The sequence below is a fragment of the Bos javanicus genome, chromosome 2, assembly GCF_032452875.1.
Source record: "Bos javanicus breed banteng chromosome 2, ARS-OSU_banteng_1.0, whole genome shotgun sequence".
NCBI lineage: Eukaryota > Metazoa > Chordata > Mammalia > Artiodactyla > Bovidae > Bos > Bos javanicus.
In genome coordinates this window covers 37,224,264-37,251,733 of record NC_083869.1, presented here as the reverse complement: position 1 = coordinate 37,251,733, position 27,470 = coordinate 37,224,264, and the positions used below count along the sequence as shown (strand labels likewise).

Here is a 27,470-nt window from a genome sequence, read left to right as displayed (position 1 = left end):
CAGTGGGTGGTGGATATGTAGCAATTAGTCAGAAAAGCAGATGCTTTTCTAGGAGTTTTGTGCTGCTGATAGTCCCAGCATATGAGCATTTTTACGTATTCTGCTCTTTCTTGCAAGTACAATTCATTATAAAGAAAAAACTGTATGCTCTTATTTTTGGCTTTATTATCTCACTGTTAATTATTTAATCCCGTGATGATTATTTCATTGTCCCCCAAAATGAATTTTCTGTTTATATTTGGATCAGACAGTGGTTTTCAAAATGTGATCCCTAGACCAACAGCATCTCTATCACCTGGGGGGAGTTCAGTAAACAGGCACACTCTTAGACCGCACTCCCACTGCCGCCAGACCTACTGAATCCAGAGGTCTGAGTCCAGAGAATAGACATTTCTAAATTTTTGTTTTTTAATTGTGATAAAACACATCATAAAATGTATCATCTTAACTATTTTTAAAGGTAGAAATCGGTGTTAAATATATTCATATTATTGTGCAGTAATAAAACTCTACAATAAAACGAAATCTCCATACCTATTAAACAGGTCTTGTTTCCCCCGCCTTCTCCCAGGCCCTGGAAGCCACCATCCTACTTTCTATCTTTGTGAGTTTGTCCCTTATATTTAGTGAAGTCATACAGCATTTGTCTCTTTATGGTTGGCTTATGGGCTTCCCTGGTGGCTCAGAGGGTAAAGCGTCTGCCTACAATGTGGGAGACCTGGGTTCGATCCCTGGGTTGGGAAGGTCCCCTGGAGAAGGAAATGGCAACCCACTCCAGTCCCTTGCCTGGAAAATCCCAAGGACTGAGAAGCCTGGTAGGCTACAGTCCATGGGGTCACAAAGAGTCAGATATGACTGAGCGATTTCACTTTCACTTTCAGTGTTCTCAATAGCTTCTCTGGTGACTCAGTGGTAAAAATCTACCTGCCAATGCAGGAGATGCAGGTGTGATCTCTGGGCCTGGCAGATCCCCTGGTGCAGGAAATGGCAACCCACCCTGGTATTCTCTCCTGGAAAATTCCATGGACAGAGGAGCCTGGTGGGCTATGGTCTGTGGAGTCACAAAGAGTCAGACGTGATTGAGTGAGCCGTGTTCTCAGGGTTCATCTGTGTTGTCACATGGGGCAGGGTTTCCTTCCTTTTGAAAGCTGAGTGATATGCCAGTGTATGTACATACCACTTTTGTCTGTCCACTCGTCTGTTGACCTTTTAGTTTGCCTGCAACTCTTAGCGATTGTGAATAGTGCTTCCATCACACAGCAGTGCGGGTATCTCACTGAGATTCTGATCTCATTTCCTCTGGACGTGTACCTGGAGTGGGATGGCTGGGTCCTGAGAAACCTCCACACTGTTTCGCGAGGCAGCTGTGCCATTCTGCATTCTCACCAGCGAGAATGTGCATCTTCAGTGCCTGTGAGGTCATACCAGTGCACACTCATGTTTGAGAACCACTGGACTAAGGATACCACCCTTCTCCACAAACATTGTTATGATCGCCAACTTCATGAGAAATTAATCTTGTTGGGGGACATTCTCCAACAGGTGAGCCGTCTCCTGATTTTAGGAGGGGCCAACGTGAACTACAGGACCGAAGTGTTAAATAACGCCCCGATCCTGTGCGTCCAGTCTCACCTCGGCCACGAGGAAGTGGTCACTCTGCTTCTGGAATTCGGCGCCTGCCTGGATGGCATGTCGGAGAACGGCATGACTGCCCTCTGCTACGCGGCCGCTGCAGGTCACATGAAGCTGGTGTGTCTGCTGGCCAAGAAGGGGGCGAGGGTAAGCGACAGCCTTCCCCGAAGAGGGCTGAAGGGGGCCACAGAGGTGGGAAGTGTCTCCCATTGCTGGTAGAATTCTCATTGGCTGGGCCAGGCTCCCTTCTGCCTCTACTTTGTCAAGTTGCAACGAACATAAACAGAAAGGGTGGAGCTACAGTGTGGGATGTGCCCTGATGTGGGTATGTGTGATAGGAGTATATTGTCTTCGAGAGGGAGAGGGGGCCGTGTGTTTTGTTCAGACCCCTTATTCTGCTTAATCCTGCCCGAGGGGAGGCTCCTGGTCATTAGAGGCCCAAGTAAGGCCATCCTGTAAAAAGCCTGCAAGTGTTGCCTTGGAACTTGTCACAGAATTTAACTCTGCACTGGATGAGTTGAAGTTTTAAATGTGATTTTTTTTTTCTCCTTTCTTTTTATTTCATGTTATGTCTTCTTTTAAAATAATAATAATAAATGAATTCTGTGGGTCTTGGAAGTCATGTGCCTAAAACAATGCGAATAAACTATATTAAACAAGTTGCTCAAGGACTGTCAGTGTTAATAGGTTGAATGAGAACAGTGCCAAGTTTACAGCAAACTCTGTTTATTTTAAGCACTTTGTTGGGGAAGGGAGAATGTACTTTTGTACAGCAATAGAAATAAATTGCTGGTATTTGTTTTTCTTCTTTATAGTTAGGCTTTTTGAAGTTCAACAAAAGACGTTAGACTTATAGTAACTATGGGAGTCTTTTTGCTTTTTTCTCTTGAAAATACAGCATTTTGGCCCCATCCCACTACAGATGTATGGGGTTCGTGTCCCAGTGTATCTCTCTGGAGAGTCTCTGTCTGAATTATTGCAACTGATGCACTGTTCCAGGCCTAGAGTTCCTTCTGTAGATCTAGTGATCACAAGGCATCCTCTTCATGCCCTTTGTCTCCCTAGGAAGTGAACTGGAGCTTCCAGTTCTCTGGGGAGCAGGTATGAGGGCAGACAAAACCTGTTCTTCCCAACCCTGGTCACTTGGGTGCAGTATCCTTAATCTTTGGCAAGCTATGATTTGGGGGGCAGAACAGTTCTTTAGTCACTGAAACAGGAAAGCCAGCAAAACAGGAAAACCCAGCTCTGAACAAGGAAGGGCAGGAAGGGACTCCAAGCGGCATTTTACTGGGGAAGGCAGGTGACCCAGGTCGTGCCAGCATGCCAAGTGTGGCCACAAAGCCAGGAAGGCTGGTCAGCCACAAAGGGGCAGTGACCAAGGGCTGCATACCCGTAATGATCCAAGAGGCAGCAGATAAGACTTCATGCCCTGTCTAAGCCTGGGAGTCTTGGGCTGGGAGAGGACTTAGGGTCCAGCCTCACTTGTAATTCTGAAGATGCTCTGCACCTCGATCCAGACGTTCTGCCTTCATAAGCCACCTGTATGATTCCATCCCCTCCTACAGAGCTCGAAGCTAGCCTCCGAATAAAGCCAGCCCACGGTCTGGAGGTGGAAATGGAGGGGCAGTGTGAGCAGTAATGAATCCACTAGGAAGGTTTAACAGGAGCACTTCCCTTCTTCCATGAACGGCATGAAGAGGATGCCTTGTGATCACTAGATCTACAGAGGGAACTCGAGGCCTGGAACAGTGCATCAGTTGCAGTAATTCAGACAGAGACTCTCCAGAGAGACACACTGGGACACGAACCCCGTACATCTGCAGTGGGGTGGGGTTTGTTCACAGCACATGTGGGTCACTGTGACAAAGTGATGCTCAGCTGTGACCTTCCCCTGCTCCTGCCCCCGCTCCCCACCCAGGTGGACCACTTGGATAAGAAAGGCCAGTGCGCGCTGGTCCACAGCGCACTGAGGGGCCACGGCGACGTTCTCCGCTACCTGCTGACCTGCGAGTGGTCGTTGGGCCCGCCCCAGCCCGGCGCGCTGAGGAAGAGCCAAGCTTTGCAGCAGGCACTGACGGCGGCTGCCAGCATGGGCCACGGCTCGGTGAGTGGGGCCTTTCCCAGGGCATTCCCTGGGAAAACGGGAGCTGGGGGTCTGGGCCCTTCCCACTCACCTTCTTCCAAGTCACCTGCTTGTGATGCACTGAAGGAATGAAGGAAATGAGGGTTTCCAAACAGAGCCGTTGGTCTCACCACGTGTAAAGGTGTTCTGTGGTTACCACAGCCTTCCTGCGAGTGGAAGGAGCCCCTCCAGGGCACGCGCTCTCTGCCCCGCCTTGCTGCTGCTTGTCTTCCCTCCTTGTTCTGTTTTTACCTTCTAGTCCTGCTCTCCTCTCCTTTTCCCGCTTTGATTCATCCTCTTGTCCTTGTGGTCTTTGAACAATAATCACATGGAATCCTAATTCTAAACTTGTTCTTGAGTATTCAAAGGATTTTTAAAAATAGAGGTGTTTAAAATAGAACAGGCTCTGGTAGCATGTAAGCATGCTTGTCATCTACGGTTCCTGCACTGAAGGAGAACTTCAGGCAGTAGTTACATCCAGCACTTATTTCTGGCCGGTGTCAGTATTCCTCGATTTGCAGATTTTGTAGTCATCTTCTGACCCGTGTGTCTGTGAAGTTAATAATATTTTACCCTTTTTCTTCTGTGTATTTCTCACTCTGTAGTGTCTTCAGGCAATTAGAGTTGCCAATGTTTCTAAGATTCTTCCCCACAATGACTTTGTACCAAAGTAAATGTGCCAAATGTAAATGTACCAAATGTAAAATGTAAATGTACCAAAGTAAATTTGGGTACAAAGCTGGCTGGCTGACTTTTACCATTTAAGACACTGGAGCAGATACACACATACACGAAGCTAGCTGGCTTATTGTTGGCATTTAGAATGTCAAAAATGCACATGTACACTATTTCAACCAAGATAATATATTGCAGCAAGTTGAATACAGAAGCGTATAAGAAAAAGAAGCTATCTTCTCTTAGGACAGACATAAAAGAAATTTATAGAACTGTATAACAATGCTAGTCAAGTTAACTATGTTTTAGTTTTGGAGAAAATACTCTTTTTCATAAAAAATGAACAAAGCGCACATTTCATAAAAATGTATTAAACATTACCAGATAGTGGGTTTATTTTTTTTTAGATTAAAAATACAAAGAAATATTTTTAAAGACCCGTTTACATAGATACAGAGGGAACATGTTAAATCGACATATTTGAATGTGGATGCTTTTCCTTTTTAAACTGTTCCCTAAATCTGCATGGGTCCAGAAGGTGAAAAATCATCTTAGGAAGGACAGCGAAGCCACATTGGATGTGACCTTGGTCTCAGGCTGTTGTGAAACTGGCTGTGAGGAGCCGTGGGAAAGCAGCTGCATAGCCAGCCACTGCTTCATGGCAGAGGAGGGCTCATTCACCACAGGCCTTGAGGGGCGTGTTAGTTTCCGCATGCTGTCGTAGTAAGTGACCGCAGGCTTCAGTGGCTTGAAGCAGCCTGTTCTGGAGGTCAGAAGGCTGAAATTTAGTTGGGTCAGGAAGCCGGTGTTTCTTTTGGAGGCTTCAGAAAAGAGTGTTTTCTCTTTTTTTCCTCTAGCTTCTAGAAGCCACCTCACTCCTTGGCTTAAGGCCCTGCCTCTGTCTTCAGAGTGTGCTTCCTGTCATCTCACCTCATCCTTCCCTTGGCCCTGGTTCCTCCTGTCCCTCTTATAAACAGCTGTGATCGTATCAAGTATGTATACAATATATGCTGTGATAATTCAGGATAATCATCCCATTTCAAGATTCGCAGTCACATCTACAAATCCCCTCTTCCCATGTAAGGTAACATTCACGGGTTTTCTGACTAGGATGTGGGGCCCTTATTGTGAGTGGATTGGGGAGCTGGAAGATGGCTGCCGGTGAGCAGGGTGGATGCTGGAGAGCAGGGTGGATCTGACTCTGGTTAAGGGCTCAGATACTTCTGGCTCCCTGCCCCCACCCCTGTGACCCACCCTGCTGTTTGACAGAGGGGAAAGAATAATGTGAGTGGAAAAAGCATTTGAAGCAGCATTATTTTATTGAAAGGTATATACATCACCTTATTTTCCTTCCTTGTGAAGAAAGGGATTCACCATCTTCTGGCGATTTATGCAGAAGCTGCACTCTGTATGATCTCCCCTGTCCTTTGTTGATGAGGCTGGCATATTTGGGTCATGTTGGAATTCATTAGAATTCTGAGTACCTAGTAATCCTGAACAGTGTTGCCGAAATTCACTTTTTTTTTTTCTTCTCAAAGTGAAAGTGTGAATAGCATACGAATTATGCTGGAAAACCATTTTCATTATATTCTCTCTCCTTGTGCAGCATGAGATAATCATGGTTAAAAAACAACACGTTCTCTCCTTTGATACACAGGATATAATAAGCGCATATGGCTTTGAAAACTCATTAAATCACCTTGCCACTTGTGACAGGTGCTCCAGTGCTTGCTGGAACTGGAAAAGGAACATGAAATAGACGTCAATGGCACCGACACGCTGTGGGGAGAAACAGGTAATTACGGTTCCCCTGCTTGTAGTTGGGGCCAAGTAGCTGCTTGATGTCCTCGCCGCCATTTTGGCCTAGTTGTCTTAAGAATGACATGGGATGCATCTGGGCCTATTGTTATCACAAAGCGTTTGAAGTTAAGAGCTTTTGAAACTTCGCAAATGATGAGTAAAACTTTTCTAGAAGCAAGTGCAATTTGAATCATTTTGAATTAGACCAGCAGTTCCTGTGCCTCTGATGAATGTCAGCTAGAAATACCCAGACAAGGCGGTGCTTCCCACCTCGCTGAGTGTTCTCATGTCCTGAGCAACCTGGTCGTCCTGTGACTGCACCGTGAGCAGCGCAGAACTTGCAGCCCAGTATTCAGCTGAATCCAAGGTGCTCAGCGAGGAAGGCTCTGGCCTGCCTTCTCCAGAGTAGGACTCAGTCCTCATGGAGCCTGCGCAACAGACTGAATACCAGCTACAGAGTCCATTTCCTTTGGTGTGGGCTGTGTGTATTGAACTGTAGTAAATCTTCAGGAAGATCTGAGTTGGCTACTTGTCAGGTTAATAATAATATAAATAAGGCTGCTTTGAAATTTTCCATTTGACTGAATTGGTTTTAGAAGTGTGAGACTTTATCAGTTGCTGTTTACCAAATGTAACCAATGGTGTTTAACATGCATTTCCAGGCTGTGTCCTGTGTATGACTTCAATGTCTCCTGCACAGATTTATCTCCAACTGCTTCTCAATTATTTCCTAACAAACCAAACGGTGGTGTGTAGAGTCCCTCAGCTAACTCATACTTAAGAAAAGCCTCAGAGAGTTTCTTGATGGGTAGCACAGGTGCTCGCCCCCCAACTCCCTCCCCACTGCCCTTTCTCTGCTGTCAACCCCCCAACCCAACTTCCCTGTAGATGCTGCCAGGCGCATGCATGGGGCTTATAGTGCTAGTTGTGGTGATGTGGGTGGTGGGCTGGCGGCAGCGGGGTGGTGGTAAAGGGCGAGAGTGGTGGCGTGTCCGCTAGGTTCAGGGAGAGTGCAGGACTCACAGACGGGTTTAGATTGTGCTTGGGGTCCATGTGTGTAGATGTAAATATTGGCTTTAATTCCTTATGGAGTCTTTTCCCCAGTCATTTCAACAGTATGGGCTACTCCATATTTGGTGAAAGTGTCCACCACTTCCTGTTGTGCTGTGGGCCTCAAGGTAGCCCACAGGCCAGCACATGGCTTTCTTTGCGCTTCTTCAGAGGGCCAGGTCCCTGTCCTCTGGGGCCTGGAGGCAGGGTCTTTGCCTCTTTGTCAAATGAGGTAAATAATCCTACTTTCTAGGATCTGGTGAAGATTGAATGAGATGTGACAGTCTTGGCCAGGTGTTCCCTATGGTCAGAACCCCTGGGGCAGTTGGGCCTAGAAATTGCTTCATGAGGGTGTGTGACTTGACACACACAGGTGTGTGCTCAGGCTCAGTCCAGTAATTATGTCTGACTCCTTGTGACCCCATGGACTGTTGGCTGCCAGGCTCCTCTGTCCAAGGGATTCTCCAGGCAAGAATACTGGAGTGGGTTGCCATGCCCTTCTCCAGGAGATCTTCCTGATCCAGGGATCAAACCCGAGTCTCTTGCGTCTCCTGCACTGGCAGGCGGATTCTTTACCACTGCGCCACCTGGGAAGGATAGGACACTCCTTTCCTAAACGTCCACCCAGGTGATTTCAGGGGCCCTGTGGCCTCGGAACAAATAGAGAATCACCATAAGCAGCTGTCTAAGTGCCGGCCTCACAGGGACACTAATGAGAGGAGCCGTGATGACGATGGGGGTCAGTGCCAGTACCTGTAACACCCTGCACTTAGCTCAATAAGAATCTCTGATCTTTAATATTAGAAGGGTGTTTTCTTTCTGGGCAAAAAAAAAAAATATCCAGAGAAGCAGAGAAGGCTTTCATTTGAGAGCTCTGTTTGTGTGGTCTGTTTTTTCTCGAGATGACCAGTCCTGAGTTTCAGTAAGCACCTTCCTTCCTTCCCCCTTGAGAATCTGCCAGGTCGTAGGCTGAAGAAGCATGGAAGAGAAACTACAGGCTCCCATCAGCCTCAGTGAAAGGATGACTAATGGTTCAGCTTCTGCCTTGCAAAGCCTTGTGTATAACCTTCAGACCACTCTGCAGCCTGAGAAGCAGGTCATAGCTTTCCTCTGCAGGCAGTAAACGTGAATTTCCTCAGCCGAGAGTGAGAGAGGCTTTGGGAAAAATTTAAACCAAGAGAAAGCTAAGCACTATTTCTCAGGCTTAGAGGCCCCTGCTGTACTCTGTGGCTGCATGTCAGTAAAACCAGTCTTGCCTGCTCTGCATTTTTCTGTGTGATATTTTTCTCCTGTGTTCTTTCAGAAATGTCCACCCATGTCTGCCACTACAGACCGTCCTGATTTCCAGAGGAAATCAGGTTGTCAGTGGTTGTCAGAGGAGCACTTGGAAATCTTGCAGAGGAAGTTTTAGGTGAGGGAACATCTGCATATATGGGGCTTTGCATAGATGTGTACTGCCTTGCCCAGATTGTGAGGTCTGTGTTTGGGATTCAGCCACACAGGGTCCACATTACCTGACCCCAAATGCCTTCTGGAAGAGACGGCCCCAGTGATGACAGCCTGAGTCGATGGGGCAGCTCGCGGTCCTTGTTCTCAGCAAGCATTGACCTGGTGGTCCCCCAGCCTGGGTGGGTTGCATGCTCTGTGCGCTGCTTCTAATTGCTAAAGACTCGCAGAATGAAAGCAGTTGCTCTCCTTCCTGGTTTGGTCCTCATTCCTGGGTGTAGTCAATGGTGCTTTGTGCCTAAAACACTCTAGAATGGAACTTCTCTGTCTCCGGCTGCAGCTTGAGGGTAGGATCCCAAGAGTTCATTCAAGTCTATGCAGTGTAGATTAGCTATGAACAACTTGGATTTAAAATACCAGCTGAGGGGGTTCCTGCAGGGCCTCCATGGTCTGTTCCTGGCTCGCCTGCCCAGCTTTGATGGTGTCCATGCAGCGCTATGCCGCCCTTGGAGCTCAGCTACCTGTATCTCTCCTGGTTTTGGAGAGCAGAGAGCCTGATTTGTGTAAGTTTCCCTTTCCACCAGCCTCTGGAGCCCTTTGCTTTTTATGTCTGTTTGGTCTGTTTGGTTTTTAGATCCAGCCCTTCAAAATCAGTCCTGTAGCTCTTCAGCACTTTCCCTTGTTCTCATGCAAATAAAGAGTGTGACACTCACTCCAGTGGAAGAAGAGTGAGGAGAAAGCTTGGAGCTCCTGGAGTGGGCTTGGGGTACGTCTCCACCCAGCAGGTCTGCCTGTGTGGCTGCCGAGGCCACCGGCCCGTTCACACAAACAGCCTTGTTCAAACAGCCTTGATCCTGTAGTTTCTGGGCAGCCTGAACCATGACAAGAACCCATCAGATGCTCAAGTTGTCTGCTTCAGGCATTCCACAGTCATGACAAACAAGTGCTGGCTCCCACGAAGTCTTGACCTAAGTGAGTTACTGTTCCCTTGTCAGTGTTCGATGGGAATCAGCCTGATGAAATGATCAGAAATGCTTAACTGGTGACCTCATGCTGCTGTGAATTGTCAGAGCAACTGTGCTCCCAAACTCCAGGCCTCTCTCAAGTCTGTGAGCCTGCTGTCTGTCTCTAGTCAGAACCTCTTGCTCTTTAGGGGAATAGAAACGCTTTTATTTCAGCGAATACTCCTGTTTTGTAAGCAAAGCGTTCCCAGCCCTGACTCCTTGGGGTCACGTTACAGTTCCCTGCTTAGTACTTACTGCTTATAAATTTGATTGTTGATGTTGCTTATCTGATGAAAGCTTATTGTGCCTACATTATGGGTTTCAGGAGGGCAGAACTCTCCAAGTCTCCTGTGCTCTTCTTTCTATAATCACTGTGTCTGGTCTCATGTTGTCCTGTAGAACTTTCTGTGATGATGGAAATGCTTGCCTTGCTATCTGTACGTCTAGCCTGGTAGCCACTAGCCACTGGTCTTGTCTGGTGCTGGGTACATAGCTGTTGACTGAGCGGACAAGGTGGGTTTAAAGAAAACAAAGTAACTTTTAGGGTAGGTAACACTCACCTTGCAGAATAATTTGGGAGAAGCTGTGTTGTTGGAGGGAAGAGGTCAGGAGCCCGTTGCTCACTGGGACCGTGTCCTCTGTGTCTTCTTGTCTGTCATAGCGCAGGTCACGTGCTGCTGGACTCCAGGCTGGCTTAGAAGCCCTCGACCCAGTCATCTATGTGGCTGGGTGCTGTACTGCATCTTTTGAAACACCGAGCTATTAGCAACTACCCACGGCATGGACATGACCGACAGGCCAAGATGGCCAGTGCCAGCCCCATCTTTGTGTGCATAAATCTCCCTCCCCACACCGCCAGCCCGACTGCCAGCCCCCATGTGCCGTGCCCTGTGGTCCCTTGGAAATCCTTCTCACTGCTCCTAGTTGGTAGCAGCAGGCTTGGAGCCCTGGCTTCACACATGGGTAGGACGCCATCCTGCCCGTTAGCCACCCGCTCCCAAGGACTGCCCTTCCCTAAGTTCTGAACTGAGATGCCCGTCAGAGGTCGTTAGATGTCTCACTGAATGTTTCATGTCAAGTATTCTTTCATGTTGTTCGTGCTTTTTTAGTTGGTAAATACTTTCCAAAGAAACTTAATCGTTGTAAATATTGTTTTTATTGCTAAAGCTGTTAAGAGCACCGTATTTTCCTCAATTTCCAAGAAGGGTTGAATTTTCTCCCCAGCAAATCAAATGGGATTTTTAGCTGCATAACCTTCATTATCATCGTTTGTGGAGGCAGTTTAGTCCAGCATGTATGCAAGTCATGGGTCACTCTTCTCTAATTCTGCGTGGAATTCTAGATGGGACTTGAGTCTCAGCGCAGCCCCTCAGCTGGGTGTGGGATGTTTCCAGACCAGTGTGGGGGGAGGGTCCTCACACCTGTTTCCTTGTGGGACCAGGAAGCCAGAATATGAGTTGTATTTCATCTTTGCTGTTTTAAAAGTTTCTCTCTTTTCTCTTGTCTCCATTCAGCTGCTTCAGTTTCCACTCTGGGACTCTGCCTGTCCTTCTGGGGGGGCGGGGGGGTGAGGTGTCCTTCAGCTCTCACTGCAGGGACCTTGGACGGCTGAGCTGATTACACCCAAAGCCACCCCAGAACTCTGTACGTGCACATCAGGCAATAGGATGCCTGGTGGTTGATTTAAAAGAACCCTCTGTTCTTTCAGATTTTACCTTAGGTTTTTTTTAGACAGAGTGGGGCTCTTATTTGTTAAGAATTTAAAGGAAATTTGAGACATCTGGGTTGAGTTTGGCCTTCACACCGGTTAGGGGCCTCTCAAGGCAGGATTCAGGTGAGAGACTAGAAAGAAAAGAACTGGTCTCTTGCTTGTTGGGACATGTGGAGGATTTACCTGAAGGAATTTGCTTTGTAGAGACAAGCAAGTGACTTCTGTTGTACAGTTTTTGGAGGTCCCGGGGAGGTCTCATCAGTACTGCTGGGAAGTCCTTGTTCAGGCATTCCTTCCTCTGCTAGGGTTTGCTTTAGAAAAGAGCAGTAAGATGGGTGGAAATCCAGATTTCTGTCCATTCTGAACAAGGTAGAAGTTTTGGCTGTCCTAAGCATAAAAGCATGAAAGAGGGGGTAACCCAGGACCTTAGAGAGTGTGAGGGAGGGGATAACCTAGAAGGGAGGTGATCTAACATTCTGGATGGAGGGGGCAACCCAGGCCCTAGGAAGGGAGGGGAAGGTGGGTAACCCAGAACCCTGGAAAGGATGGAAGGGGATAACTCAGGACCCTAAAGGGAGGGAAATGGGGGTGGGGTGGGTAACCCAGGACTATGAGAGGGGAGGGACAGAGTGGACTAATGTAGGCACTGGAGGAGGGGGTAGCTCAGGCTCTGGAAGGAGCTGAAGATGGGCATGGGGTCACTCTAACAATAGAGGGGATTGGGGTGAGAAGGAGAGGGACGGGGTGCGTCCACAGACTTCCCCTTTCTGCCCTAGAAGACACCCGGGGCTTGTCCCTGACATGGGGACCTGTCCTCTGCTGAGAGGACAGCAGGAATCCACTGACTGTGTGTCCCAGTCCTGCAGGGCAGGTGAGGGGCAAGGAGGGCGCCCGTGGAGGCCTACAGGGGCATCTCGGCTGCATATGGACTGGTGGCTTGACCGTTTACCAAGACCCGTGCCCCACCTCCATAGTGCTGCTTTTGCTGTGCACAGAGGCTTTGTTCTAGTGAGTGCCTTCCTTTTGATTAAAAAACACAACCTGGGCTTCCAACATAAAGACATGCACTCATATGCATTTTGGTAGCTTAGAGCATCTTTACTCACAAACATGGCTGCTTGTTGTTTTGGACATTCCCTCCTAGCTCAGGAGGTTCACCTGCTCTCCTGTTGAAAAGTCACCTTGAGTGTTTAAAATTATTGTTGAAATATATTTGGATTCTTTCTGTTTTTGAGGCTGGGCACTAGTAGTAAAGAATCTGCCTGCCAGTGCAGGAGATGCAAGAGACACAGTTTTGATCCCTGGGTCTGGAAGAGGAGAAGGAAATGGCCACCCACTCCCGTATTTATGCCTGGGAAACCCCATGGACAGAGGAGCCTAGTGGGCTACAGACTGTGGGGTCTCAAAGAGTCAGATGCAACTGAGCATGCACACACTTGTGTAGTATGGTTTTGTCAGAAGACCCCCCTTTTGCATTGATCCCTCATGTGGGGTCCTGCATTTAACTCTGCTCTCCTTGGCTCACATGTATCCCTTCGAGGAGAGGAGGGAACAGCACAATGTACATGCTTTAAATAATGCGGTGTGTAAGAGGATCTACCCAAAATGTGAGCATTCTCAGCACGCTTTAGAAGTGACAGCTGGTCAGAGCTGTAGTCTTCTGATAGATTTTTGGCACAAAGTCTGTATGGAACGTGATTTATGTCATCCCATATTTTAGGAAATTGTTTTTAAACTGAATTTATGTTATTTATAGCACACATTATCCCTCAAAGGACTTGAAGAGGCTTCTTTGAAATAAAATATATAAGAAAAGGAAAAAAAGGTCAGAAACAGGACACGAGGAACAACGTGGATATTTCTGCCGTAATGTCCTGTGTGCTTGCCAGGTTGAACTACTGTTTTGGCCTTAGGATGCCTTTTGACCAGAGTGAGAAGGGAGCACACTCATTAAGGATTATTCTTACTGTCTGTGGGAGGAAGCTTAACAATTCTTCAGGAGAAGAAAAGTATTTTCTGGTACCCTTGTTCTAGAACAACATTCTTAGTCTGATTGATTGAATATTTTTTAAAAGAGATTCTTTAGGGGCCAAAGTGTGAGAGTTAAGAACTCAGACTCCAGCTGGACTCGCTGGCATCACATGCTTTCGTGCCTTCCACTAGCTGTGTGGCCTTAGGTGAGTTGTTTTAACTTCTCTGGGCCATATTTTCCACATCAGTAAAACCAGGATGAGTGGTACTTGTCTCATAGAAGTTAGCTGTGTATTAAATAAATTTGTGGATTTGAAGGACCATCAAGTGTCCTGTAGGAAGCACTTCACAAATACCAGAGTATATTATTAAAATGTCAGAATCTTCTTATTTTCCTCCTGAGAGGAGATGAGCTCAAGGTCCTTCTAACTCTGCCATCTTGTCTGGTAATCTCACATTGCACTGTTTTCTTATCCTTTTTTAAAAGTTCTAAAAACCTAGGTTCCTTAGAATCACAAAGTGCATCGTCGCAAGAGACTATAAGGGACAAAGAAGTTTGGTCACACGTGAAGTCCCGTGGCAGTTGCATATTTTATTTCTTTCAAACAATTCCTTGGCAACTTGAGGTTCGTGTTTAATCTGTGTACAGAGACGGACGGCGTGTTTTCACTCTAGAACTGGTCGCACATCAGGAGTGTCTGGGTTCCTCCCATCTGGCTCCTGTCTTGCTTTATAAATAGTTCACTGGGAAATGGGCTGATGCAGCGGGGGAGGCAACATTTTCACGTGCCGCTGGGTTGCTGCCTGTTGCCTTGTAACAGAGGTTCCCTCTCCTTGACCCCACTGAGGCCTGCAGCTTCAGGCCCTCCTGGGAGACTTGTGCCACATGCTGACCATAAGGAAGGGTCAGAACAATGAGGAAGGTGTTCCAAACAGCCACTCGTGTGCTTCAGGGAGTGTGTGGGCAGGACTGGCTTCCCGTTCGTAAGGTCACCCTCCAGCATGGGCGTCCGCCAAGGCCAGGGGTGCCGGGCGCTCCTGGGAGTCGGTCTCCCAGAGCAATGGCATTTTCCGGTCAGAGCAGTCTTCATTGTGTATCGTTTTATCCTTTGCATTGTTGAGGGTTCAGGTCTTTGTGGAGATGAAGAATTTATAGCTGTTGGGAAGTTTATTCTTTTCATGGAAGCTTCCCCCTCCCTCAGCCAGGAAGGAAATGCCTCACAGAACAAGGCTATGAGCTTGGGTTTTTTATAAATGCAGTCTGTAGAAGGTGGAGGAGCGGGTGTCCCCTGGCTTTCCGGGAGGGGTCAGAGCGCTACTTGTGTTCAGTCAGGGGCCTTTGGGACCAGCCTGTCCGAGTGGCAACCCTGCCCGGACCCACAGGGACAGCAAAGCGAAACACAGGCTGAGTGACCTCTGCGGTAGCAACTTCTCCAGAGGCCAGTTATTAGAAAGTGCAGGGGGAGGGGCTGCCACTCCCAAAGAGGTTTAAAAAACTGTGAAATCCCAAGTTATTTTTCTGAGCGTCGTAGTCTAGATAAGAGAGCTGAGAGATTCCCAGCGTTCCATGATGCCTTTCACCTTCGTTCTCCCAGCCGAGGCTCCAGCTTCACTGCCTTTGTCATGTCTAATGGTCTCCATCTTGGTCGCAACCCTGCTGCTTACCGCAGTTCATTTTCCATCCATTTTTCTGAGAGATGGGAAAAACCAGTATGTTAGGAAATAAAGTGCACCAGTAAGCACAAGCACGGAGGCCAAGCTGAGCCCCCTGGCCCTCCTCCGTCCCTCTTGGGGCCATCTCAGCCGGCAGGAAGTGCTTCTGTGGCTGCAGCTGGCTCCTGTGCTCAGCTCCGGCCTGGCAGGGCGGCCTGGGTCATCAGTGTATGAGGTAAGAGAAGGTCAGTGTCCAGAAGCAGGGAACTGCCTGTGTGTGCTCCGACCTGTCACCCTTCTAAGGACAGAAGCGTGTCGGGGCGACAGTCGTCGTTGAAACCCCTAGGCCTGTTAAGCCACACATCCCTGTGTGTGTGAGAGAGAGAGACAGACCTGGGGTAAAATGTCATAAACAGCCCTGTTTATGGAATGACTATGTTCCAGGCGAGTTGACAGTTGAGTTTTTGTAAATCGCGTCTTCGCCCAGAGAACTTTAGTTCGTATAAGATTCCTGCAAACGATCCATTTATGCAAGAATCATCTCTCCCTGATGTTTTTCAGTGAAGGTTTCGTATTGCTGAGTGTGAATTGGGTTTTCTTAAAATGAACATCTGCCACGACAAATCTCCCCATGCTCTGAAGACAGAAGACTATATTCCTGAGGAAAAATTTTAGTCAGAAAATGATCTATGCCTTCATGGGAATTTAGCTACAAAAATGCCATCTTGTTGAGGATTTTGCTAGTAGGAGAAATGATGTTCAGTGTGGGTCTTGAGAAGTGCCGTGAGCTCACACTGATATTTAGAGCCCGCCGCCTTTTCATACCAAGTCCTTTTCCTCCTTCCTCGTCAAATTCCCTTGGCCAGAAGCCAAGGCCTTGCCACAACATCAGGTGCTTTCTCTCCTGTCCTGCTCCCTCCCCCTTCTTCTCTGGCCAGGCCGAGTGCAGTGACCCTTGTCAGAGGCTGGTGGTCAGCCTGCAGGACAGCGTTCTTCCAGCAGAATAGCTGGGATTCCTGGGCAGAACTCTGCTGTGGTTTTGTTTGTTTAAGCATGTGGTTCACTGCCTTCAGTCTCCCTTGTTTCCGAATATGGTATCCTCACATCCTTGTGGCTGGTGGAACTTGAGATGCCCGCCCCCTCCACCAGCCTCAGGGGTCCTGATGACACCAAAGATTCAATCTGAGTTGAAAAGGGGAAACACAGGTCCCGCTGTTTGGGGTGTCATTTGAAAGTGAGAGCCTGGTTAAGAATTTGTGATCCCTGTTAGGCCAACTGTGTGGGACTCCAGCCTGTGCTGAGAGGCATTTTCCCATCTCAAAGGCAGGCTGATCACCGGAAGTGCAGCCAGTCCAGCTGGAAGGGAAGACAAGGGAATCCAGCCCGGTCTCCAGCGCCAGTCTTCTCCGACTTCAGCTGCTCTAACTCCTGGCTCTTCTGGCGCCTTCCTCAAACACAGGGTCCTATTTTTAGTGCTGGGCTGTCATTTTTGATGTGCTGTTGTTGCCAAAAAAAAAAAAAAAATCAGTGGCAGCTGCAAAAGAAATCTTGGTGTAAAGGCCCCGTTTATAATGCAGATAGAACTTGTTTACCAAATAAGAGAGACTGGAATGTCACGGTGGATCAGCTGCGCATCAGATGGAAGAGCCTTGAGTTTGTTCCTTCCATGCCGTCCTGCCCACATCTGGCCACGTGCAGCGCGGGTGCCTGCCTTGTGCCACAGTCAGCTCCCTGCAGAGGAGGGGCTCCCTAACTGCAGGGAGGTCTCCGAGGAGTCGCAGGCCCAGGTAGTAACTCACATCCTCCGTGTCACCAGCCAGCCCCGGGTGTTCAGATCCGTCTGAACCTAAACCAGTATATATATATTATACCTGCTGCTGCTGCTACTAAGTCGCTTCAGTCGTGTCCGATTCTGTGCCACCCCGTAGACGGCAGCCCACCGGGCTCCCCGTCCCTGGGATTCTCCAGGCAAGAACACTGGAGTGGGTTGCCATTTCCTTCTCCAGTGCATGAAAGTGAAAAGGGAAAGTGAAGTCGCTCAGTCGAGTCCAGCTCTTGGCGACCCCATGGACTGCCGCCTACCAGGCTCCTCTGTCCATGGGATTTTCCAGGCAAGAGTACTGGAGTGGGGTGCCATTGCCTTCTCTAATATATATACCTAAACCAGTATAAATACTAGTCTGTTTACAGTATTTATATATAATTTATTTATAAACTTAGACGTGTGACGGGTGGTGATGAGCCCTTTGGTATAACACAGGTTGGAATGGCACCTGGGGTCAAGACCCTTGGTAGCTTCCACTTCATCCATCCGTGGTTTGTTCTGGTTTTCCCCATCTTCAGAAAACTGGTAAAGCAGACAGGATTTCTTTGTCCCTCCAAGGGAGATGGGGCCCCTATGTCACATTTATGTCCTTTGCTGTGTGTGTTCCTGGGAGTTAAGCCATGGCCAGGCCAAGACAGTTGGAGTAGGAATACTGTCTGTCCTGAGAGGTGTCTGGAGAGGACGCACGGACCCTGCACTGCTGAGCCCCCAGTTCCCCACTTCAGCTGTCTGGGTGCTGGGGGACCCCTGGCTTCACAGGGGAGCTGGGCCCCGCCCTCTTGGAAAGGGGGCAGCTGGGGCCTGTCCTGCAACTGCCCAGGAGCGCTCAGTTCCAAACTGTTACCCTGTTTTGTTTTATTCCTCGGAATCAGTGTTAAATCTGGGAGACTGACCCATTGCACTGCACTGCGCTGTGTAGCGTTTATTGTGGTTGCTGTATAGTGTTACCACCGTGATCTGTTGATGGGGTTGGTGGTCCACACCAGCTGGGCTGCTCCAGCTCAGGGCTGTGACGAGTGCACATCTCTCTGTGCTCCATAGGCACCTCCGCTCCGGGGCACCTCCAGGCTAAACATCCTGTGTTCCAGGGGCACCTCCGGGTGCATGTCTGCACCTGGGTTGCTGGGTGGAAGGACGTGAACGTCTTCAGCCAGCACTGGGTCTCGTTTTTGCGGTTGCTTGGACTACCAGTGAGGTTGGGCGCTTTTCATGAGTTATTGGCCTTTGGTCTTCACCTTGTGTGAACGGCCTATTTCTGTGTTTTCCCAGTTTTTATACTGAGGCATCTGATTGATTTGTAGGAATGCCAGGAGTTTGTAGGGGTGAGGCTGTATTTAAAGAAGAATTGCCCCAGGACTAGAGCTGCAGCGTCAGGCTCGAGCTTCTCCTTCCTTCTCTGCATTGGAGACAGCTTTCCTGCCGTGTCTCTTTCCCACCCTCACGCCTTCCTGTCCTCTGCCGAAGAGCGTCGTCCTGGCCGGGGGGACAACCACAGCCTGCCACTGTCCTTCCCTCTAGACAGTGGTTCACATGCCATAGCTGAAGTCTCCTCTTCTAACTGAACCCCTTTTCTACTCATAGTCCACCCCCTCCCCCCGCCATTACGTGTCACGACCTGGGAGTGGAGAGGTGCAGCAGCTGCCATGAGGTGGTCCTGAGGGTTCCTGCCCTGTATTCTTGCCCTTCACATAGTTCCTGCTTTGTCCTTGGCTGCCTCCCTGCAGAGAGTCCCCTGCCAGCAGCAGCTGCCTGCCTCAGGGCCAAACTGGGCTGTTCGCCTGGGCACACAAGTCCCTCCACAGTCTGCTCGTCCTTTTTTTTTTTTTTTTTGCTTTCTCAACATCCTTAGTCCAGGATCTGGACTTGTTACAGAGATTCTAAGCTCCATGAAGGCAGGGATGATATGATACACTCTCACTGTCTCAGTATTTATTAGTTCTTTTGGACTGAAATGTATGACTTTAAGGGAAGAAGAGAGGCTGGACAGTAATACTGATCTCTGTGTTTGTGTTGCCCCATACTGTTGTTGTCTCGTACTGTGAAAAAAAATGACAATAAAACACATGCTTTGTGGCTCCTGAATCTGCATTTGGGCGGGGCTTGTAGAGAAGGTTCTCATAGATGGCGCTGCCGTGATAGAGTGGCTTGGTGGAGTCTGGGGCTCCATTTCCAGTATGGCACACGCATGTGGTGGCCGGGGTTGCTGGCTCTGTACTGGGACGTCAGCCACATACAGCTTCTCCCAGGGGCCTCATCTCAAGGGTGCTTGGGCTTCCTCACAGCATGGCATCTGGTTCCAAGGTGTGTTCCAAGGAATTGAAAGCTGCCCTCAGGGCCTGGGCCCACACACTGGTGCAGCATCATTTCTGCTGTATTCTGTTGGTCTGAGGTGTCACAGAGCCCACCCAGATTCAGTGGGGGCAGAGTGCGTGGTCCCCTTCCTCTCAGTGGGAGGGGTGTCAGAGGATCTGTGGCCTCCTTTGGCTACCACCCTGTGGCCATCATGCTAACAGTCTCCTCCTCCCTGTAGCCCTCACGGCCGCTGCTGGACGAGGCAAGCTGGAGGTCTGTGAGCTGCTGTTGGAGCGTGGAGCTGCCGTGTCTCGGACTAACAGGAGAGGGGTCCCTCCATTGTTCTGCGCGGCACGCCAGGGGCATTGGCAGGTACCCAGGGGACCCCGGAGGCTTCAGAAACAGTGGTTGGGAAAAGTGCCCATTGCCGCTGCTGGACCCCGTCTTTCTCACATTCTTGGCTTCTGCTTGTACGGGGAGTCCTGCAGCATCAGGGCGGACATCTGACCGGCTGGTGTAGTCAGCCGTGTGGGCTGGTAACCAGGTCAGAGACCCATAGCCACTTCCTTTTAACTGAGGAAGGGAGTGGAGCTGGTGAAGCCCATCATGTCATCAGGAGATTTGCTGTAACAGAGTTGTTGTCACACCAGGATGACCCATTTGTCCAGCGCACTTGGGAGAGGAGTGGTCCTGCTGTGCTCTTTGGGAAAGGAAGTGTCTCCCTCTGTCCTGCACTGTGACTCAGGCTGCTTTCTTTTACTGGGAGTGATGTGCTGCTGCTCGTAATTAAGGGATCCCTGAGAGCAGCGGTTTAGTCTTGCATTCCTTCATTTTGTAAACACTGACCATGTATCTACCCCATGCCTGGCACCAGGTTACACACAGCTGCATAAAAACAAACAGCTCTCACCATATCCTTTATAGGAAGAATTTTCTAGACCCCAGTTTACATCATAGAGTCGTGACCCTTCTGATTCCTGCCAGCTCTGTCAGTAGGAGCCTTGAGGGCTCCGCACCAAGGTTCTGGCTTTTCTCCTTTCCGGTTCTAAAAGCTTGGTTTGCCCCGTCCATTCCCTGTTGCTCTCACAGCTCCTGCAATGTCCTAGCTGATCCTCTCTCCTGGTCTTAGTGTCCCCTAAGTGGTGAGGAAGTTTGGAAGCATTTGTTGGTGGGTCCAGAATGAGAAAGCAGTGGGAACATGCCCCCTTCTTGTGGTGGCATTAGAACAAATGTGGTCCTGGAGGGAGAGAAGCTGCACCACTGCCCCCTAGGACCACTGCCTCTCCCACTGGGAGGGCATTGCAGGAGATGCCACTGCCCCCTAGGCAGAGCAGCTCCCGCTGGGAGGGCATTGCAGGAGATGCTTGTCTGGTGTTTTCGCTCCCCCTTTCACCATGTACTGTTTAAAGGCATAACTTTGAGGCAGAGACTCTTGTCCAGGAAGCTTTGGTAAAATCCCCCTGGTGTGAAGGTCCAGCTGTCCCTGGAAGCAGACGGCTGAGGGGAGAGGGTAGGTGTTTCCCCACCAGCAACGTGGCATCAGTGCCCTGTGGGGCCCTGGCTCACTCCCTTAGTTCTGCTCAGCTGCTCCATAGTGGCTCATAGTGGCTGAGCCTGACTGTGCTCAGGATCCCCCTCTCCTGCAAACTGCTGCCTTGTGTGTGCCTGTGTTATAGATAGAGTAATGAATTGGGCATGTTAAAAAGAGCATATATTTGAAAGAAGAGTCTGTTCAAAGAAATAAAATATAAAGATTTTACAAGCCCCCTGGATCACATAACATAGAGGGGTTTTTGAAGAGTCCTTTCACTCCTCTTAGAGGTGGAACAACCAGCCCGAGCAGAGAGCATGTGATTTCAGATGCAGCGGCAGGTGTGTGATCCCTCGTGTTTCTTTCAGATTGTTAGGTTGCTCTTGGACCACGGCTGTGACGTGAACCTAAGTGACAAGCAGGGCCGGACGCCCCTCATGGTGGCTGCTTGCGAAGGGCACCTGAGCACCGTGGAATTTCTCCTTTCCAAAGGTAGCGGCACTGTCCCCCTGCGAGGGCTTCTCTTGGGTGGACAAAGAAAAGAGCTTTGGCAGACCCATTTAGTACTTTCTGATTCAGTTTTTTTTTTAATCTCTTTATTAAGTCTATTATTTATGGATGTTTTCTGCCTTGCACACAAGTAGAGGGTTTAGGGGTGCATCCCATGTACCCATTGCTCAGCCACAGCAGGGACGATCATTTCACCCATCAGCTACAAATTTAACCAGCCTGGTGGCCACATTCTGCAAGCCAGGCCCCTGTGGATGCGGAAGGGTTTGCTCAGGTCTGGCCTTTCCGAAGTCACATTTATTGAATGGGCTTCTCTTTCAGGTGCCACCCTTTCTTCTCTGGACAAGGAGGGTCTGTCGGCATTAAGCTGGGCGTGTCTGAAAGGTCACAGGGCTGTTGTCCAGTTCCTAGTGGAGGAGGGAGCCGAGATCGACCAGACGGACAAGAACGGCCGCAGCCCCCTGGACCTGGCCGCCTTCTATGGCGACGCGGAGACCGTAGGTACCGCGGTGGCTGTGCTCCCCACCCGCGCCAGGCGGGCCGGGCCGCCTACTGATCTGGGATCCGAGCCATCCCCAAGTGTGTGTGACGCCGCCCCAGCGTGGCCGGGCTGTTTGTGTGTGCTGTGGGGTGGCTTTCGTTTTCTGCTAGTTCTGTGGCATGCGGTCTGTTTCAGAACTGGAGTCAAGATTTTGATAGATTCTTAAAAGCTTAAAATTCCATGATGACAGACTGCACTCACATACGTGGATGCAACACGCATCCGTGAGTATGTGTACGCACACGCATATGTAGCTTTATTTTCTTATAATTTTCATAGAAATAGAATTCCTATGTAGTTCATTTAAAAATCACTTATGTATGTGAGAAATTACTGCTCAAATAATTAGTTGGTTTGCTTTTAAATCAATGCAGCTTTGTCTTGAAATAATATAAAATACTTTGGGGCACTGTCTTTATCTTTGTCAAATGCCTGAGTCCCTAACTGAGGAATGAAGGGATAAAACCTTAATAAATGAAAAACCACAAAATGTCTTTCAGGGAAAAACCCACATCTTTATCAGTCTCTACATCCCATGTACCAAGCAGGTGTTGGAGGAATGTTCAGTTCCTTGAGAATGGTCATTTATGAATAGTTACGTGTGTCTAACATGAGAATTAGACAGACAGGTACTGTGTTGCTGGGAGCTGTGGACCTTGGGGCGGAAGCCATCCTGCACATGTGTGCCTGATGGTTTTAAAAGGCAGTGATATTGGAATTAAGTGGTCTCAATTTCCTGGACATTATAAATTGTACATAAGTGTCAATTTCCCCAAAACAGCTATTTAACTAAACCTCACATCTCCACACTTTTCTTTCTCCGTTTTTGTTACCTTACCAGATCCTCTAGTTTATCAACATTAGGGAAGAGTGAAGGAGCTTAGTATTCTGTCATTAAAAAAAAAAAAAAAATTGGGTATAAACACATAACATAAAATTTACCATCGTAACCATTCCTACGTGAAGACTTCAGTAATGCTACACACACGTCACGATGCTGTGCAGCCAGAGCCCAGGCTCCTTTTCTGTCGGGTAAGACTGAAACAGCGCCCACTGAACAGTAAGCCCTTGTTACCACCCCTCAGCCCCAGCCTCCGGCAGCCGTCTTTCTATCAGTACTTCTCTTTCTCTGAATGACAGCGTTTGGTTCTTCATACAAGTGGAATCATACAATATTTGTCTTCTTGTGACTGACTGATTTCACTCAGCATTGTGTCTTCTGGGTTTGTCCATGTCATAGCACATGTCAGGATGTCCTCAAGGCTGAGTAATATTCCGCTTATGTATTTGCCTCATGTTGTTAATCCATTCACCCACTCGGTGGGCACGCGCACTGCTTCCGCCTCTTGGCTATTAGGAATAGTGCTGTTATGAACATGGGTATGCAAATATTTCACCGAGATCTTGCAAATTCTTGGAGATCTATCATTCTCTTGAGTAGATACCCAGAAGTAAGAGTGCTGAGTCAAGCGGTAATACTGTCTTAATTTTTTGAGGAACCTTCATACTGTGTGCATAGTGGTCACATCCTGTCAGCAATGCGCATGGGTAACTATTTCTCCATATCCTCTCTAACACTTGCTTTCTGTTTCATTCTGTCCTTTTTAACAGTTCAGTTCAGTTGCTCAGTCGTGTCCGACTCTTTGCAACCCCATGAATTGCAGCACCCCAGGCCTCCCTGTCCATTTAACAGTAGCCATCCTAATAGTTAATAACTTGTTTTGTGTCTTTGATTTGCTGTTCCCTAGTGATGAACATTTTCTCACATGTTTATTGGCCATCTGTATGTCATCTTTGGAAAAATGTCTGTTCAGATACTTTGCCTATTTTTTCACTTTTTTTTTTTTTTTCCTTTTTTTTTTTTTTTATTCTTCCAATTTTATTTTATTTTTAAACTTTACATAATTGTATTAGTTTTGCCAAATATCAAAATGAATCTGCCACAGGTATACATGTGTTCCCCATCCCGAACCCTCCTCCCTCCTCCCTCCCCATACCATCCCTCTGGGCCGTCCCAGTGCACCAGCCCCAAGCATCCAGCATCATGCATCGAACCTGGACTGGCAACTCGTTTCCTACATGATATTTTACATGTTTCATTGCCATTCTCCCACATCTTCCCACCCTCTCCCTCTCCCACAGAGTCCATAAGACTGTTCTATACATCAGTGTCTCTTTTGCGGTCTCGTACACCGGGTTATTGTTACCATCTTTCTAAATTCCATATATATGCGTTAGTATACTGTATTTATGTTTTTCCTTCTGGCTTACTTCACTCTGTATAATAGGCTCCAGTTTCATCCACCTCATTAGAACTGATTCAAATGTATTCTTTTTAATGGCTGAGTAATACTCCATTGTGTATATGTACCACAGCTTTCTTATCCATTCATCTGCTGATGGACATCTAGGTTGCTTCCACGTCTTGGCTATTATAAACAGTGCTGCGATGAACATTGGAGTACACGTGTCTCTTTCCCTTCTGGTTTCCTCAGTGTGTATGCCCAACAGTGGGATTGCTGGGTCATAAGGCAGTTCTATTTCCAGTTTTTTAAGGAATCTCCACACTGTTCTCCATAGTGGCTGTACTAGTTTGCATTCCCACCAACAGTGTAAGAGGGTTCCCTTTTCTCCACACCCTCTCCAGCATTTATTATTTGTAGACTTTTGGATCGCAGCCATTCTGACTGGTGTGAAATGGTACCTCATAGTGGTTTTGATTTGCATTTCTCTGATAATGAGTGATGTTGAGCATCTTTCTAACACCATACACAAAAATAAACTCAAAATGGATTAAAGATCTAAACGTAAGACCAGAAACTATAAAACTCCTAGAGGAGAACATAGGCAAAACACTCTCCGACATACATCACAGCAGGATCCTCTATGACCCACCTCCCAGAATATTGGAAATAAAAGCAAAAATAAACAAATGGGACCTAATTAACCTTAAAAGCTTCTGCACATCAAAGGAAACTATTAGCAAGGTGAAAAGACAGCCTTCAGAATGGGAGAAAATAATAGCAAATGAAGCAACCGACAAACAACTAATCTCAAAAATATACAAGCAACTCCTACAGCTCAACTCCAGAAAAATAAACGACCCAATCAAAAAATGGGCCAAAGAACTAAATAGACATTTCTCCAAAAAAGACATACAGATGGCTAACAAACACATGAAAAGATGCTCAATATTTTTTCACTTTTATGGAAGTATAGTTGATTTACAGTGTGCTAACTTCTGTGCAGAACGACCCAGTTATACATATATATATACCTTTTAATATTCTTTCCATTATGGCTTATCACAGCTTTGCCTGTTTTTAAATTGGGTTATTTGAGGCTTTTGTTGTTGGGTTGTAGGAGTTCTTTACATATCCTGGATATTAATCCCTCTAGTGTGTTATTTTGTGAACAGCTGGTATACTGATAAGATGTATCAGATCCACATGAAACTCTAAGCAGTCTACAGACTTTCCCAGTGAGTGGCTCAGTTTTCCTGGCAATTTCTGTTTCTGTCAAACCACAGTGTGGTTTTCCCACTTGTTCTCTGTTTAGCCCAAGTGATAGCTGTTTTATCACATCAAGTCAGTCTTGGTAGCATGCTCTTAAGCTTTCCATCTTTACAGTCTCTGTATTCAAATCTCTTTCCTATGCCTTAAAAGTGAATTATTATTGGGTCTGGCAGATTCCAACCTTTTCAGGTTCTGTATCCAGGCTGTGTGGATCTGAGCATTTCTGGAGTGCCTGTTGCTGTGACCTGGTAGCTAGTTGGAGCTATGGCAGAAGCCTGCCTCCTAATAAGTAATTGGAGATGAAAAAGTGACTGTATCTTATCTCTGTGGCCTGGGAAGTAGGATGCGAAGACAGGTGAAGGCGTGCGTGTACCTGTCTGTGGTCTGGGTGACGGACACACTCCCCACCTGCTTCCGGAGCATCTGCCTGCCTTCCTCATTGCCAACATCACAGTCACTTTAGCAGAGCAGGTTTGAGCTGTGGATTGCAATTTCTCTGCTTTGTTCTGTGTCAACTTTATTTCCATTCTAGGATCTCATTAGGCCAGAGGCATCTGAGATCAGAGTGAAGTAAGATCGCCAGCTTCTTTCTACACCAGCTGCGGCCTCGGGTAGGCGAGGGCTCCTCTGCCTGCGCCCTCAGGGCCTGTGCGCTCTCTCTGCAGGTGCTGTATCTGGTGGACAAGGGGGCTGTGATTGAGCACGTGGACCACAGCGGTATGCGGCCCTTGGACAGAGCCATTGGTTGTCGGAACACATCTGTAGTGGTTACGCTGCTGAGAAAAGGAGCCAAATTAGGTCAGTGAACAAACACCTCAGTGCAGCAACAAGGGGAAGGGTAGCTTCAGATTTTAGAGCTCGTGAGGGACTACATTCACCTGCTCCCAGGTTAAGGAGTAAGAGGTCAGGTGTATGGAGGGTTTTTTTTTTTTGGTCCGTCTCTGCTGCTGCTGCTGCTGCTAAGTCACTTCAGTCGTGTCTGACTCTGTGCGACCCCATAGACGGCAGCCCACCAGGCTCCCCCATCCCTGGGATTCTCCAGGCAAGAACACTGGAGTGGGTTGCCATTTCCTTCTCCAGTGCATGAAAGTGAAGTCTCTCAGTCGTGTCCGACTCCTAGCGACCCCATGGACTGCAGCCCACCAGGCTCCCCCATCCCTGGGATTCTCCAGGCAAGAACACTGGAGTGGGTTGCCATTTCCTTCTCCAATGCATGAAAGTGAAAAGTGAAAGTGAAGTCACTCAGTCGTGTCCAACTCTGTGTGACCCCATAGACAGCAGCCAACCAGGCTTCCGGTCCCTGGGATTCTCCAGGCAAGAACACTGGAGTGGGTTGCCATTTCCTTCTCCAATGCATGAAAGTGAAAAGTGAAAGTGAAGTCACTCAGTCGTGTCCGACTCTGTGTGACCCCATAGACAGCAGCCAACCAGGCTTCCGGTCCCTGGAATTCTCCAGGCAAGAACACTGGAGTGGGTTGCCATTTCCTTCTCCAATGCATGAAAGTGAAGTCTCTCAGTCGTGTCCGACTCCTAGCGACCCCATGGACTGCAGCCCACTAGGCTCCTCCGTCCATGGGATTTTCCAGGCAAGAGTACTGGAGTGGGGTGCCATTGCCTTCTCCGTCGGTCCCTCTCTAAGACTCAGTTAATCACAGTCATTCAGAGTGTTTAAAAGAGGAGAAAGCAGAGGCCAGTGTTGAGGGATAGCCCAGCACTGGGGGGTGTCGGGGTTGTGTGGGAGCCACAATGGAAGCAGTTCTGGGGGGCTCCATGGGAGGGGCTAAGGGTGGATGGGCAAGAGCTGGTGGGTGGTTGTCATGAGCAGGTGAGTATGAGTACCACTGTTTGGGAGGCGGCGTCTGGTCTGCTAGGAAGGGCAGTGGCAACCCCAGCACACGTTCTGGGAGAGAAAGTTCTCAGGATTTACGGAGACAAGATGGGTGACTTAAGGATATCGAGGGTGAGAGCTCTGAGAGGTAGGACCTTGGCACACAGTTCAGAGTGTGGGGAAGGGCACCCAGACCACACTGGTTTTTTTCTGGTTTCATATCAGACCTTTGGCTGCCAGCAGTTCTGGGGAGGGGACTGCGATGAAGGTGAAATATCATTAAGCAGCTCACGGTATCAGGAACTATTGTGAGCAGTTTCATGTTTTACTTTATTTCATCGTCATCTGCCCTATGAGAGGGGAA

The 27,470-nt window shown here is 48.3% G+C and overlaps 1 protein-coding gene across 5 annotated transcripts in view; it reads left to right on the top strand.

Annotated features, from left to right (window-relative positions):
* Nucleotides 1–27,470, top strand: part of TANC1 (tetratricopeptide repeat, ankyrin repeat and coiled-coil containing 1) — a 254,013-nt gene that overhangs the window by 219,050 nt on the left and 7,493 nt on the right. For all 5 annotated transcript variants that reach the window (XM_061396071.1, XM_061396060.1, XM_061396081.1 and 2 more), the window contains 7 exons: nucleotides 1,543–1,779; nucleotides 3,551–3,736; nucleotides 6,146–6,224; nucleotides 19,420–19,553; nucleotides 21,081–21,204; nucleotides 21,544–21,719; nucleotides 25,944–26,076. In XM_061396071.1, the coding sequence (XP_061252055.1) occupies nucleotides 1,543–1,779; nucleotides 3,551–3,736; nucleotides 6,146–6,224; nucleotides 19,420–19,553; nucleotides 21,081–21,204; nucleotides 21,544–21,719; nucleotides 25,944–26,076 (1,069 nt within the window). The remainder of the gene's footprint in view (nucleotides 1–1,542; nucleotides 1,780–3,550; nucleotides 3,737–6,145; nucleotides 6,225–19,419; nucleotides 19,554–21,080; nucleotides 21,205–21,543; nucleotides 21,720–25,943; nucleotides 26,077–27,470) is intronic.